Raw genomic sequence first — 13,510 nt, 5'->3', positions numbered from 1 at the left:
TCGATCAGCCACGTTCTGGACGTCCACGAGTAACAACGCCGAGACAGGAAAGATGAATATGAGTGGCCCGTCTTCGCCACAGGTTTCAGACTGCAGTGATGACTGCCCGGACCATCCCAGGACTTCGCCGTATTCATCCGAACACAGTTCGAAAACGTTTACGTCATCACGGAATCAGACCACGACGTCCCACTATACGACCTATCCTGACACAATGGCATCGACAAGCTCGCCGAATGTGGTGCCGAAATCTTGTCCGCAGACCCCTGTTTTGGTGGAGAAATGTTGTTTTTACAGATGAGTCCAAGCTTAACAATTACCATAGTGATGGACGCCAACGAGGGAGAACCTTATGCACAGGCCTTTGTCTTGGAGATGAAGCGCTTAACTGGTGTGGGCTACAAGGATCAGATTCTTCGACCTGCGGCAATTCCTTTTTCTGCAACGTCAAAGCCCTGGGTTAACATCGGGACAATGCCGGTCCTCATACGACAAGGGTTTCTATGGATTTCTTGGAACACCACAACGCAGACTTACTGCCTTGGCCTGCAAATTCACCGGATCTCTGCCCGATAGAGCTTGTTTGGGACGCCGTCTTCCTCGTCCGCTAGATAACGTCCTTGACCTTGCAACAGAACTTGAGAGAATCCTTGCACATTTGATAGGCTCTATGCGTCGTCGATGCACTGCTGTTCTCAATGCCGATGGTGGACATACCCGTTATTCAGCTTGTGACATGGTCCTTTGATCCCTGTTGCGCTTGTGGGCTTGTGTCGTCGTTGTGATTGACTTTTCAAATAAAATTCTCCCGACATGTTATGGTCTCATGAGCCCTCCATTAACGTTTACATGTACCTTTGACACTGGTATCGTGCTTATCAACTGGGATAACATTTTAACAAAGCACAGTTTCTTTATATGTGGTTAGTATATTAATATATCTTTACATATTAAGTCTTGAGTTAACAGCAATATGTACGGCACTGGAACAGATTCTTTCATTAACAGACTGACTATTATTGACATAGTTAGCCAGTATATCGTTTACGTTATACTTATGTAGATGTAGCCGTGTGTTTATGTCTCGGTTTTATTGAAGCGAAGGATGAAGCTGTTGTTGAGCCACGCCTGAGAAAGGGAAAAGGTGTCTCCAGCTCAACGACAACAAGTAGAATCATACAAAATCAAGTAAATAATTTTAACTAATATTGGATAGTTTTAACATCACAGTAAAGAATGCTAAAATATGTTATCTAAGACATAATATTAATTCAAACACCAGGTTAAAGATATTGCAATTTGGACTACAGTTTAAACACATGGTTTCAGCCATGTTTAAAATTTACACCAGTTTTTCAACTAACACGTTTACTTAATTTATGTAATTGTCAATATTACAATGTAATTGTCAATTAAATATTAGTTTGATTGTTATACTTTTATTATTTTATGAACAATTTACACCTTTTTATAGAGAATAATGAAGTAAAGTGGCAGATGAAAACAGATTAGAAAAATGTCCGTACCTGAGAAAGGGAAAAGGTGTTTCCAGCTCAGCAACAGCAAGTGGAGTGAGGTGGAAAACATGTGGCCAAAGGAAGTAAGGGCAGAGGACACAATGGCCATATTCCTTTGATAAGGAAGTAGGTAACACATCAAAGGAAGTCTTTGATGTGACCTATAAATAGACAAGGGAAAATCCCAAAGAATGGGTTACCTGGCTAAGAATAGAGAGGAAGTTAAGGGAAATCCAGGAAACAGAAGAAAAAGGTGACGATGTATAGAGGCGGCATTCAACGACAAGACTCGGACAACATGGATCAAATGAACATTAACAAAAAATGATGTTTATGAAACATGATGTTTGTTAGGTTTGTGAATTATGATTGAACATATAGGTTACACTATGAATAAACACTGCTACATACAGGTTGCAGCAAATTATAATTTTCTACTACATGCGTTGCATGTAGAACTATCCGAACACATAAACTGACCATGGCGAACTAGCAACATTACTTTGAAATCATAGTTATGCTTTACATTACATAACTTCCCTAATAGGCAGAGGGATCTTTTGTCTATGTAGTACTGTAGTGGTATAATACTTATGGCATCCAGTACAACAATACTGGGAGTGCGTTTGTGTAGTCCCTGAACCTTTTTACACAATTGTCGTTGTTCAATTTCGAGCATTTTATACTCTTTAAGAGAAAGTTTGCCCCATACATTGCATCCATACAGGCCGCATGATAAGATTACCCTCTCCCAGATGCGTGGTGCAGATGGAAGATTAAGACCACAAAATACAATCCTTACTATGATTAGTGTTCATGAGTACTCGTAACGTTTCACAGATTTTGTACGTTCCAGTGATGATTTATCTGTACTTAGATATACGCCCGCATATTTAATAGATGTTCTGTGTGGAACATGCACATTACCAATTGATACATTATTGTTTTAACGTTTATCCTTTGAGCATTCAAAGTTAAGAACCGAAATCTTGCATACATTGTATTTTAGCTGCCCCATGTGAGCATAGTTTTAGGCGGCATCGAGAAGATTTTGCAGGCCTTTGGTAGAGGAACTCATCAAAGTAGTGTCGTCAGCAAGAAGTATTCCAGGGCAGTTACCACGTGACAGGTTTCAGTTTGAATTCCCAAGTTCATACAGGAGGTCATTATCAATAATGTGAAGAGCCAGGCGGACATCACTCTACTTCGGCCTACTCTTTGATTCACTGGGAATGCATCCGATATAAATCCCTCAAAGCGTACAAATGATTTCATGAAGCTATAGGAGAGTCTTAATATTTTCCATGGTTTACCCGTAATTTCAGTATCATACAGTTTAAGAAATAAACCATTAAGCCATACCCGATAAAAATGCCTTTTCGTTATCTAAGAATTCACAACATACAGACGTAATCCTTTCATTGTAATATGCAACATTTTCTTTTAACGTAAGTACGGCCGTTTCAGCACCGTAGTGACCCCTAAACGCAAATGCAGAGGATGGGGGAATTGAATCTTAGAATTTATCCAGGACTTTATTCTTTTAAGGAGAAATCTTTCAAAGAGTTTACTTAATACAGACGTCATGGTTATTCTCCTGTAATCGCCAGGGTCATGTTTTGGTTTACCGTGGCTCTTGTGTGTTGGAAGAATTTGACCTATAGAAAATGATTTCGGAATGTGAGACAATATGGTGCAGCAACGATCTACCAACCTTCCTTATGCGCTCATTCACAATACAGTCAGGACCAAGTGACATTGCAGTGGTGATCCAGCGTCGTTATGTATATCATCCATTGCTACAATAGTTCGCTTTTTCACATTCTGGGCATGTATACAGTCACATTTTACATCTGGGCAAGGGGTAGCTAGTGAATGAAAGTAGCGTCTAAACAGACTGCAAGTATCCTTTCCCTCGTAACAAGTTACCTTTGTAGCGTTTGTAACGTTTTGTAAGTTTGAAAATATCTACTTCTGCTGCTTCGTAGATTTCATCTAATCGGCCTTTAGATACCTGCCATTTTTATAACTATTTTTTTTCAGGAAACAGCCGTTTACTTTCCTCATATTTTGCATATGCAGCAGCGCTTTTGTTTTTCACTTTCCCATTTATAACCCACTGACGTCGACAATTTCGCATTTCGTTATGCAGATTATTTAGACCGTCTTCCTTCCAGTGAGGTTTAAGATAGGGTCTAAAGCGTGTGGATGGAATACTACATGCAGCAGAAGCATGTAAAGAGCCTATGATATGGTCACAATAGTACTCAATGTAATCTTCATTGTTATCGATGTGAGTAATGTTGATTTTGGTGCCAAGAAAGTAGTTTTCTGTTTCGTATAGATATAACGTTAGGTCAGTCTCACTTGTTATGGTCCATTTTAAGTTCTCTCCATGATAGTACCAAACATGCGCTGGAAGAAGTATTGGTAGATGGTCTGATGGAACAGAGGTGGCGTTCGGTAAGCACTCGTAATAAGCATCTAGCACTTATTAGTACCATGACTGGTGTCAGTATTAAAGTCTAATAGAAGGTAAGGTGGGTTTTCTTGAGACAGAATATCATAAAATTCCACACCATAGTACATTTGTTCATAGTACACGATGTCCAGAACATAACTCCGCTGGTGTTGGATAAAGTCACAACTGGATATAGAAAACATTAAAGTTGTCATGTAGTGTTTCCAGAGACTGTGATGTTTCGATGTCAAGTCAGCGCTCTGTATCCAGCGTGACGTCACGTATGTCGAGTTTATTGCATAGCTCAGTCGTTCTATGTTTGATACCATGAATGTGAGCATCAGTATTTGTGGTGTATGTGACCATCAGCCTATGTGGTGTATGTGACCGTCAGTTTGCTTTTTGTATGTGAGCTCCTGAAGCATTTGCTCGAATCGTGTCTGGAAACGTTGCTAAATATTTTTGATTCAATATGGACATCAGGGAATTTCCCACCTTCCCGGCTTAATGCCATTGTAGTCCCAATACCAAAACCTGGCCGGGATCATACAGATCCGCCGAATTACAGACCAATATCTCTCACTAGCTGTGTGTGTAAAACCATGGAACGTATGGTGAATAAAAGATTAGTTTGGTATCTTGAAACCAATAACCTTATCACAAATATGCAGTGTGGTTTCAGGAAAACTAGTACCATTGATCATCTGGTACGCCTAGAATCCTTATACACATGTCTGTAGAAAATACAAACCGCATAAAGACCCAGAATTGTTTTTAAATGGCGCTCCCATCAAAGTTTTTAAGGAGGCTAAGTGCTTGGGTCTGATTTTCCACTCTCATTTAACTCTCACTCTCAATCATTTCTACCTCATATCAAATTCCTAAAAACTAAATGCCTGAAGGCGCTGGATTTATTAAAAGTTTCTAATTTAAAGTGGGGAGGAGATCAAACTACCATCCTTCACCTATACAGATAATTGGTCCGTTTCAAACTTGTTTATGGCTACATCCTATATGGTGGAGCCTGCAAAAGCAACCTGAAACTACTAGATTCTGTCCACCACCACTTTGTCTAGAGTTCTTCAGAACGTCTCCTATAGACAGTCTCTGTGTTGAGGCAGATGAGCCATCTCTTACCCAAAGCCGTATACAATTATCCTTACAATATATTACAAAGTTATATTCTAACGAGTCTAATCCTGCATATAAATGTGTCTTCAATCCTCTCTATGAGGATTTGTATAACAAAAAGTCTTCTCTTGTTCCGCCTCTTGGGCTCAGAATTAAGCTATTTCTTGCTTCTAGCATTGAGCTGGAAAATATAGCTCCTTCCAGGCTTCTTTCCTCTCCTCCTTGGCAATCGGTTAGGTCACGAGTTGACCTAACATTGACCGCATTAAAAAATTCAGAAACTAATGAATTACAATATAGACAAGAATATAATCAATTAAAAACTAAATATAGCAATTACAAACCCTTATTTACAGATGGTTCCAAGGACGGTGGCGAAGTAGCTTGTGCCACTGTCACTGGATCGAGAACAATATCTTCTAGAATACCAGAAAACAGCTCTATTTTTACTGCAGAAGCAAACGTCATATTAACAGCACTTAAATATATTCAAAGACACCCTAAACATAAACAATACATAATCTTTTCTGACTCTCTTTCTTGTCTTCAGACTATTAAACACGTATCGTGTAAACATCTACTTTTAATAGACATTATTGAGCTTTATAATAATCTTGCGACTGGCCAATACGTCATCGTCTTCTGTTGGTCACCCTGCCATGTTGGTATCTCTGGTAGCACTTTGGCTGACCTTGCTTCTAAAGCAGCACTCAACAAATATGTGACACCACTTCTTATTCCTTGCACTGATTATAAAGCTACCATTAGATCTTACATCAGTGATCTGATGGAGAAGAAGTGGGACACCCAGGTAGGTATTAATAAATTACATGCAATCAGACCATATGTCGGTTACACCTACTTGGGTTGTCGGTCCAGATATGAAGAGGTCATTACACGACGGTGTCGTATTGGTCACATCAAGTATACGCATGAACATCTTTTGAAAGGCGAGGATCCTCCGGTCTGCATTCCTTGTGATGCAATAATCACGGTCAAGCATGTCTTGCTTGACTGTGTTGAATATTTCATCACAAGGGACAATTATTTCAAATCAAGAACTATGAAGGGCCTTTTTAGTAACGTAAGTTCTCATTTAATTATTGCATTTTAAAAAGAATTAGATTTGCTGTCTGACTTAAATAAATAAGTATTTTATGATTGAAAGTTGAATTAGAAACTGAGATTGTTAGTGGCTGTACAGTCGAGGGTGTTGAAGTACCGTAAAATTATTGTCCTGAGTCCCAAAACATTTGAAGTCATATTTAATCTTCCATTTTTTGTAGCCGTAGTATTTCTGTCATTTAAATTTGTGGCTAATCTTGCATTCAATCACCAGCAGCTGAGGGGATGGTGTAAATCCAGCTAGAGACCATGCAGCTAGCAGAAGTACTGCTAGGGCCTCTAGTGGCCTCTAGTATGGTGATCCACCTTCAGTTGTTGGCGATCTATAGTCTGTTTTTATATTTTATTGTCTGAATTGTGATATTAGTTTTAACTTTTCACGCTAGTTTTATTTCTTATTGTGATAATATAGTTGTTTTACTGTCCTTCGTCGACAGGTTTTTTACATCAATTCCTTTTTTCAAGAATGTTCTCGTCACGATGTGGCTGGAATACTTACGATGTGACGTTAATATTAACCCACTCCCTTTTGTATGTGACCATCAGTCTGTGTAGTGTATGTGACCGTCAGTCTATGTGGTGTATGTTGCCGTCGGGCTATGTGGTGTATGTGACCGTCAGCCTAGGTGGTGGATTTAACCGTCAGCCTTTATGATGTATGTGACCACCAGTCTATGTTGTGTTTGTGACAATCAGCTTGCTTGTTGTATGTGATCGTCAGTCTACTTGATGTATACGAGAATGTGAGCAAAAGCCGAAAAGAGAGCGACCGGCAGATATTGTTGAAAGTGACACAAATATCCTGTGTTCATTTGTAAGCGATCGATCGATGTGTGTCCCGGGAGCGATGGGTATACGACTCCTACCCAAAAGCGACACGGGTTGTATTCCTCTATGGAGTGTTGTAAGGAAGGCTGGTAATAGATGCCATCCCCTACACTCGCCCCCTCCCTCTGCGCTACCTCCATCCCCTCACCCTGCACTGTCCTACATAAGCGCTAAGCAAACAGACTCAGCTTGAACTCTATCCACCCCCTGCACCCCCACCTCCTCCCAACATACACACGAATGCGCTTCACCTCCCCGCCGCCCACCTCACAGGACTTCTCTGTGCTTATTCAACGCGCTAGTACGCATGATGATCCTGTTCAAGGAACTACTGAGGTTGCGGTGCTCTCTGAAACTGTTTTCCTTCATACAGTGATTAGTGTTTCGACGATGTACTCCGCCACATACTCCACACTCGATGTACAAGTCTCTGATGATCTGATCCGCTCGCTCACTTACGGACATAAATAACTCCGATGTGTGGCGTACCAATGGCTGTTGTGGCAGTCATTACACGAACTTCACAAACGTATCGCTTTCGTGTAATTGAGCTTCTACATGACACAAACATTATTTACCTAACTGCATATATAATATTGTCAATGTGTTTTAGTAACGATTTAGGAGTTCAGTTTCATTTACCAAATAGCATTTACAGGAGTCCAATAAATAATGGGTTAGCTCTGAAAGGCACATGTACATCAGTAAGCCATTTTGACTTTGTTGAAAGTCGTTTCCTGTTGGATTCAGCATTTGTTTCTGTTGTCAGTGATTCCTCGGCCGCTCCGCACCTTATATGGTGTTTGGCGACCCGCAGTTTTGTAACGTTCCAAGCGGTTGAAATAGATTCCAAGCTGACAATGATTTTTGTGTAAGCCTTTGTGAACAATTCGCGACAAGGAGCCAGCTCCTTCCTTCAACTGACATGATTCACTTATCTTTGCGCACGCAGCTACAATAGCTAACAAAAATGACGCGGATTAAGTCCAGATTTGCTCTCACTTGTATAAGCGAGCCCTGGGACCCTGCAACATGCTTTCCCCTTTCAAACCCTTTCATTCTAGCCGTGTGGTTCTTGTGTAGCGAGTGGAGAGAGAGTCGGGCACATATCAGACCCGCCGGGGTCTCTCAGTACTCACGCCCGGTCACCGAGTGTTGCGAGTTGAGCGCACTCACTCCCCCTTCTCAGTAACATGAAACCCAGCCAAAAAATGTCTTTTTCACTCCTTCAGTATGTGCAGAACCAGAGAGTAGCAAAACGACGAAAAGGTTCTGGTGCCAGTTTCCTTCAATACTGAATAAATGGCGTTTGAGTTTTGTGTTAGTATCCCCCAATAAATCTGTTCGAGCCACCTCAAACTCCATCGATCTCGCCCAACTGACAAGCGCAGTCGTCAACGAAAAGCTCCACCAGCGAGGTAGCGAGCTGGAGAGCAACGCGAAAGCGAGGCTGTGCACTGAGTAACCCACCTCGCCCCCCTCCGGTCACAAATGGTATGACTCCTGTACGCTGGGACGACTGTGTACAATATTCTCGTTGGTGTTACACGGCTTAGAATACACAACACTCAAAACGGCTCAAAATTCAAGAATGGTGGCTAACTTCCACCCCCGCCAGACAGAGAGCACGTTGAATGGACTGTACATCCCCAGTATAACCGGTAAGTGTTTGCTGACAACCCTTTGTTTTTCTTTAATGTTTACAAATTGCCGCTGTATTTACTCGTGCATTGAATTTTCTCATGCTTTCGCCTGACCTAATTTGAACAGTGCGAAAAGAGTGTGATTTTATTTGCTACATGCACACTTGACAGTTAGCATTAAACACTTTAAAAATACAAAACATAATTTGATGGGTGTAAATCCCCAAAGCCAATTACAGCAGACTGATGGAGGGCGAACCTGGTGGTCAGAGAGTTTTAGCTGGCAGATGTGTATACTTATTAGTGTGTTTAATTAATCACACTACTGTACTGCATTCCTCGTGTTCAGTAGATAGAAGTCACTTACATTAGTGTTAGATAAATGTTTCAAGTACGAAACGTTTCTCACTTTCTTTGAAGTTTGCAAATCACTTTTCATTTCCTCCCGACTTTAAAGCGACAACGTTAAAAGTTTACGCACTCGCCAAATTTCGAAAGGTTCGAAATAGTGACCATGCGGAAATATATCGTTTTGATAAAGTATACCGCTAATGAGAAACATAGCACCAGGAAGCTCATCCCTGTTTCAAGACTGTCAATATTTCATTATGGCCGTCACATTTTACACTACTTAACCCCTGAGGATGCAAATGATAGCAAGAAGGTATGATGTCATTATTGTGTTAACTCCTTTCCTTGTAACTGACATGTGCCCGCTAAATGGTACACTTTTGCATTTAACTATCTTGTATAGTAAAACTTTGGTGTAGGCGATAATATGTGGCAAAGGAAGTGCAGGAGTTGCGAGGGGAGGTAGTGGGGGAGGGGGTGTCAAGTAGGCCGGATGACGGGTAGAGTGCACAGCTCTCTCCTAGTTTTGTGTTTCCTCTCGCGGTCATGTAATAGATCTGCCGCCTGAAGGCTGCCTCCCTCTCAGCAACAATCGCTCGGTGACGGTGTGGTCGGTCGGTCGTTCGGCCTGCCTGGCGGGGGATGTACCAGATTCCCCTCTCATGTAACTAGTCTCACTTCAGTGACCGCTAACTTCCCGACTTACAACCTACAACTGTCTTTTCATTTACCAAACTACAGTTTTATGTCTGAAGGGCTCTCTTAACGTTCCATTTAATTACGAGACCGTTCAATCTAAACGTTCCTGGTAAATACACTCGACAGGGTTACATGGTATATGAATATGTATATTGAACTGCATATGCTATATATGCATGGAATAACTGCTTCACAATAATCTTCGGAAAAATAAGCACCTAGTTTATCGGTGGTAACTGGCACGGTAGCGTGGGTATAGGATACTTCGCTAAACCAGCCTCTTTAGATCCATGGTTAAAATACATGTAGATCACGCTAAAATATGTAAGCACATATAGTCTGGTTCGTATGTGAGAAATAATGGTATTATCATGAACATTCATCTGTTTCCAAGCTTTGGTTTTCACCAAATGTAAATGTTTTTGTTTGTTTTGTTTTTTTGCATGTCGTTTTCCCCGAGACCAGAGTGTCCATAAGCCTTCGGGATGTGAACTAAACTTTGACAGTGGAAACTTTCAATTCGGGAATGTTATTTGTCCGTGTTCGAGTTTCACCGTCCATGATTGATGTATTAGGAACAAGCCGTGTGCAGATGTTGGCTGCTGGTATAGAGGGTACACATAGGGTGGGCCGAGTATACACCCTATGTGTACACGTATGGCCAACACTCAAGGGCAAAGATGTAAGCAACGTGATCTGGGACGACTTCGTCAAATGAAGCATGTTACAGAAAACTATGCAAGAGTTACATATACCGGCCGGGTGTGCAGGTCACTGGCTCTACTTTGATTATGTAAACGTTTGAGTGATCAGCTATATTCTGATAGGATCAATGTGTAATGTCGTCCGTGTTGATTGATAACTTTGTCATAGACTGGTGTATTTAATGGATGGCCAACACGCAATAGCGGTTGTTCGTGAAGCTGTGGGGACGGGTCGTCCGAGTCCGCTAGCTTCAGCATTGCTCTCGCCGCTCTGTGCTGATACGGTAGACCGCACTGTGACCACAATGGCACAGATACAGTAGACCGCACTGTGACCACAATGGCACAGATACAGTAGACCGCACTGTGACCACGATGGCACAGATACAGTAGACCGCACTGTGACCACAATGGCACAGATACAGTAGACCGCACTGTGACCACAATGGCACCACAATGGCACAGATACAGTAGACCGCACTGTGACCACAATGGCACAGATACAGTAGACTGCACTGTGACCACAATGGTACAGATACAGTAGACTGCACTGTGACCACAATGGCACAGATACAATAGATACAATAGACCGCACTGTAACCACAATCGTACAGATACAATAGACCGCACTGTGACCACGTGGTGCAGATACAGTAAACCACACTGTGACCACAATGGTACAGATACAGTAGACTACACTGTGACTACAAAGGCACAGATACAGTAGACCGCACTATGACCACGGGGTGCAGATACAGTACACCAAACTGGGGCCACGTGGTACAGATACAGAACACCAAACTGGGGCAACGTGGTACGGATACAGTAAACCAAACTTGGACCTTGTGGTACAGATACAGTACACCAAACTGGGGCAACGTGGTACAGATACAGTACACCAAACTGGAGCAGCGTGGTACAGATACAGTACACCAAACTGGGGCCACGTGGTACAGATACAGTACACCAAACTGGGGCCACGTGGTACAGATACAGTACACCAAACTGGGGCAACGTGGTACAGATACAGTACACCAAACTGGAGCAGCGTGGTACAGATACAGTACACCAAACTGGGGCCACGTGGTACAGATACAGTACACTAAACTGGAGCAACGTGGTACAGATACAGTACACCAAACTGGAGCAACGTTGTACAGATACAGTACACCAAATTGAGACCATGTGGTACAGATACAGTACAGCTAACTGAGACCATGTGGTACAGATACACCACACCAAACGCAGACGCACACACACATGCACTAACGGGTCAAGTCAATATCGTAGTGTGTGAGAACTAACACGAGTTGGGGGAGTTTGATATTTGTATTTATCACGATACTTGTAACTGCTCAGTGCGTTTGAACAGAAAAGAAGTTTTACTCGGGATAGTGAAGTACTGTGGTGTCTTATCTTTTACCCGATTTCGTGCAGACACTGGTTGAGTAATCTGTGCATTTACACCAATAAATATCCGATATCCAGTTTGTGCTTTCTTCCCCAATACTAAAATGCTATACAGGAGGACCATTCCTATGATGATGGTAATTGTAATATTTCTTTCCTGGCGCCAATGTCCCTAACAGACCGATACGTATTTCCGATTCACGTCTCAGGCTCCGAAGAGACCTAAGCGTATTTCTGCTTCTCGTCTGATACCTTATGTATAGATCTAGACCTATTTCTGAAGCACGTTTGATGTTTCATGCACCGTATTTCTGTTTCTCGTGGATGCCTCATGTGCAGATCTAGACGTATTTGTTTGCTTCAGGTCTGATGCCTCATGCTCTGTATAGATCTGGACGTTACCAGGGCTTCATTACCGAAAGCCCTGCAAGGACAGTCACATTTACATGTAGCCATTACTTAACGCTACAGTGAGGATAATGTTTTGCGAGTACATAGCAACGTGGAGTAAGTACCCTGTGTGCCTGATACTGGGCAAGAGTTAAACTGTGTGATCCCGATGTTGATGGTGACCTTCCCGCTAGTGGAAAAATTAAAGAAGTACAACAAGCAATTACGCACAATTCCATCCAATCAAAGTCACGTATGTTGTACATTACTCCACAAAGTAGCAATTTCACAAATGTTGAACCGATCTGCGTGAAAACAGGGGAAGATGATATCGTATGGTTTGGCAATTGAGATCGCTTATCATACTCGACTGATCGCACATTGAATTGTGCCGTAGTGCGACTAGACCCTGCATGCTATCTAACTGATAGTTGTTCAACAAAGATTGTTGCCTTGAAATGGGCTCCACAGCTTTCCAATGGGAATTATTAAATAAATAGTCTTCAGTTGCCTGCACGACCGTAGGCGTGACCACAGTGTTTTGAGATCATCATTGGTGTAATCACGGGTTACTTTCATAATTCATAGACAGGTTACCATGACTCGCTCTCGACCAGTTCTGTTCTCTCAGCATCCTGAAAGTATCATCGCATTTGCAACTACATGACAACTATTCACTCGCCCCAAACCCAGACTGTATCCATCCACACAAGGAATCATGCGGTATCTATTACAACTACATGACAACTATTCACTCGCCCCAAATCCAGACTGTATCCATCCACACAAGGAATCATGCGGTATCTATTACTATTTTGCAATAATTTAAAACAGTATGTTAATGAAAATCGATGTGCCATTGCCCCACGAGTCCGATAGCTGTCCACCCACTTGGATGCCTAACTCGAAGTGACTGGAAACCGAACAGGATGTGACGTGCCTTGTACATTAAACTATTTCTACATAGTAGCTCCATACATCCTAACACACACACAGACACACACACTCTCTCTCTCTCTCTGTGTGTGTGTGTGTCGGTGTGTGTATGTGTGTTGAGGGGTGGCTGGCGGAGGGGATGTGTGCTTCGCTAAGATGACATCCTCATGCCTGTGGTATATGTTAGAAACTTTACGCTTGCTGGAACAAATGCAGGAACTTATCTTGGATTATTTATGGATTGAATGTCTGCTGTTCATGTGTTGAAGTTGATAAAATACTGCTGCAGTGGCATTATTGACCAGGATTTTTCAT

The 13,510-nt window shown here is 42.0% G+C and overlaps 1 protein-coding gene across 2 annotated transcripts in view; it reads left to right on the top strand.

Annotated features, from left to right (window-relative positions):
* Positions 1-8,516: 8,516 nt before the first annotated feature.
* The window catches only part of LOC137273696 (retinoic acid receptor RXR-like), a 56,316-nt gene continuing 51,322 nt past the window's right edge, over positions 8,517-13,510 (top strand). The window contains exon 1 of one of the 2 annotated variants that reach the window (XM_067806495.1): positions 8,517-8,723. In XM_067806495.1, the coding sequence (XP_067662596.1) occupies positions 8,654-8,723 (70 nt within the window). In that variant the 5' untranslated portion in view covers positions 8,517-8,653. The remainder of the gene's footprint in view (positions 8,724-13,510) is intronic. The other variant, XM_067806494.1, reaches the window with a different exon arrangement.

This window comes from Haliotis asinina, chromosome 2 (genome assembly GCF_037392515.1).
Source record: "Haliotis asinina isolate JCU_RB_2024 chromosome 2, JCU_Hal_asi_v2, whole genome shotgun sequence".
Classification (NCBI taxonomy): domain Eukaryota; kingdom Metazoa; phylum Mollusca; class Gastropoda; order Lepetellida; family Haliotidae; genus Haliotis; species Haliotis asinina.
The sequence above is the reverse complement of the archived record's forward strand: the minus strand, read 5'-3'. Positions and strand labels throughout refer to the sequence as shown.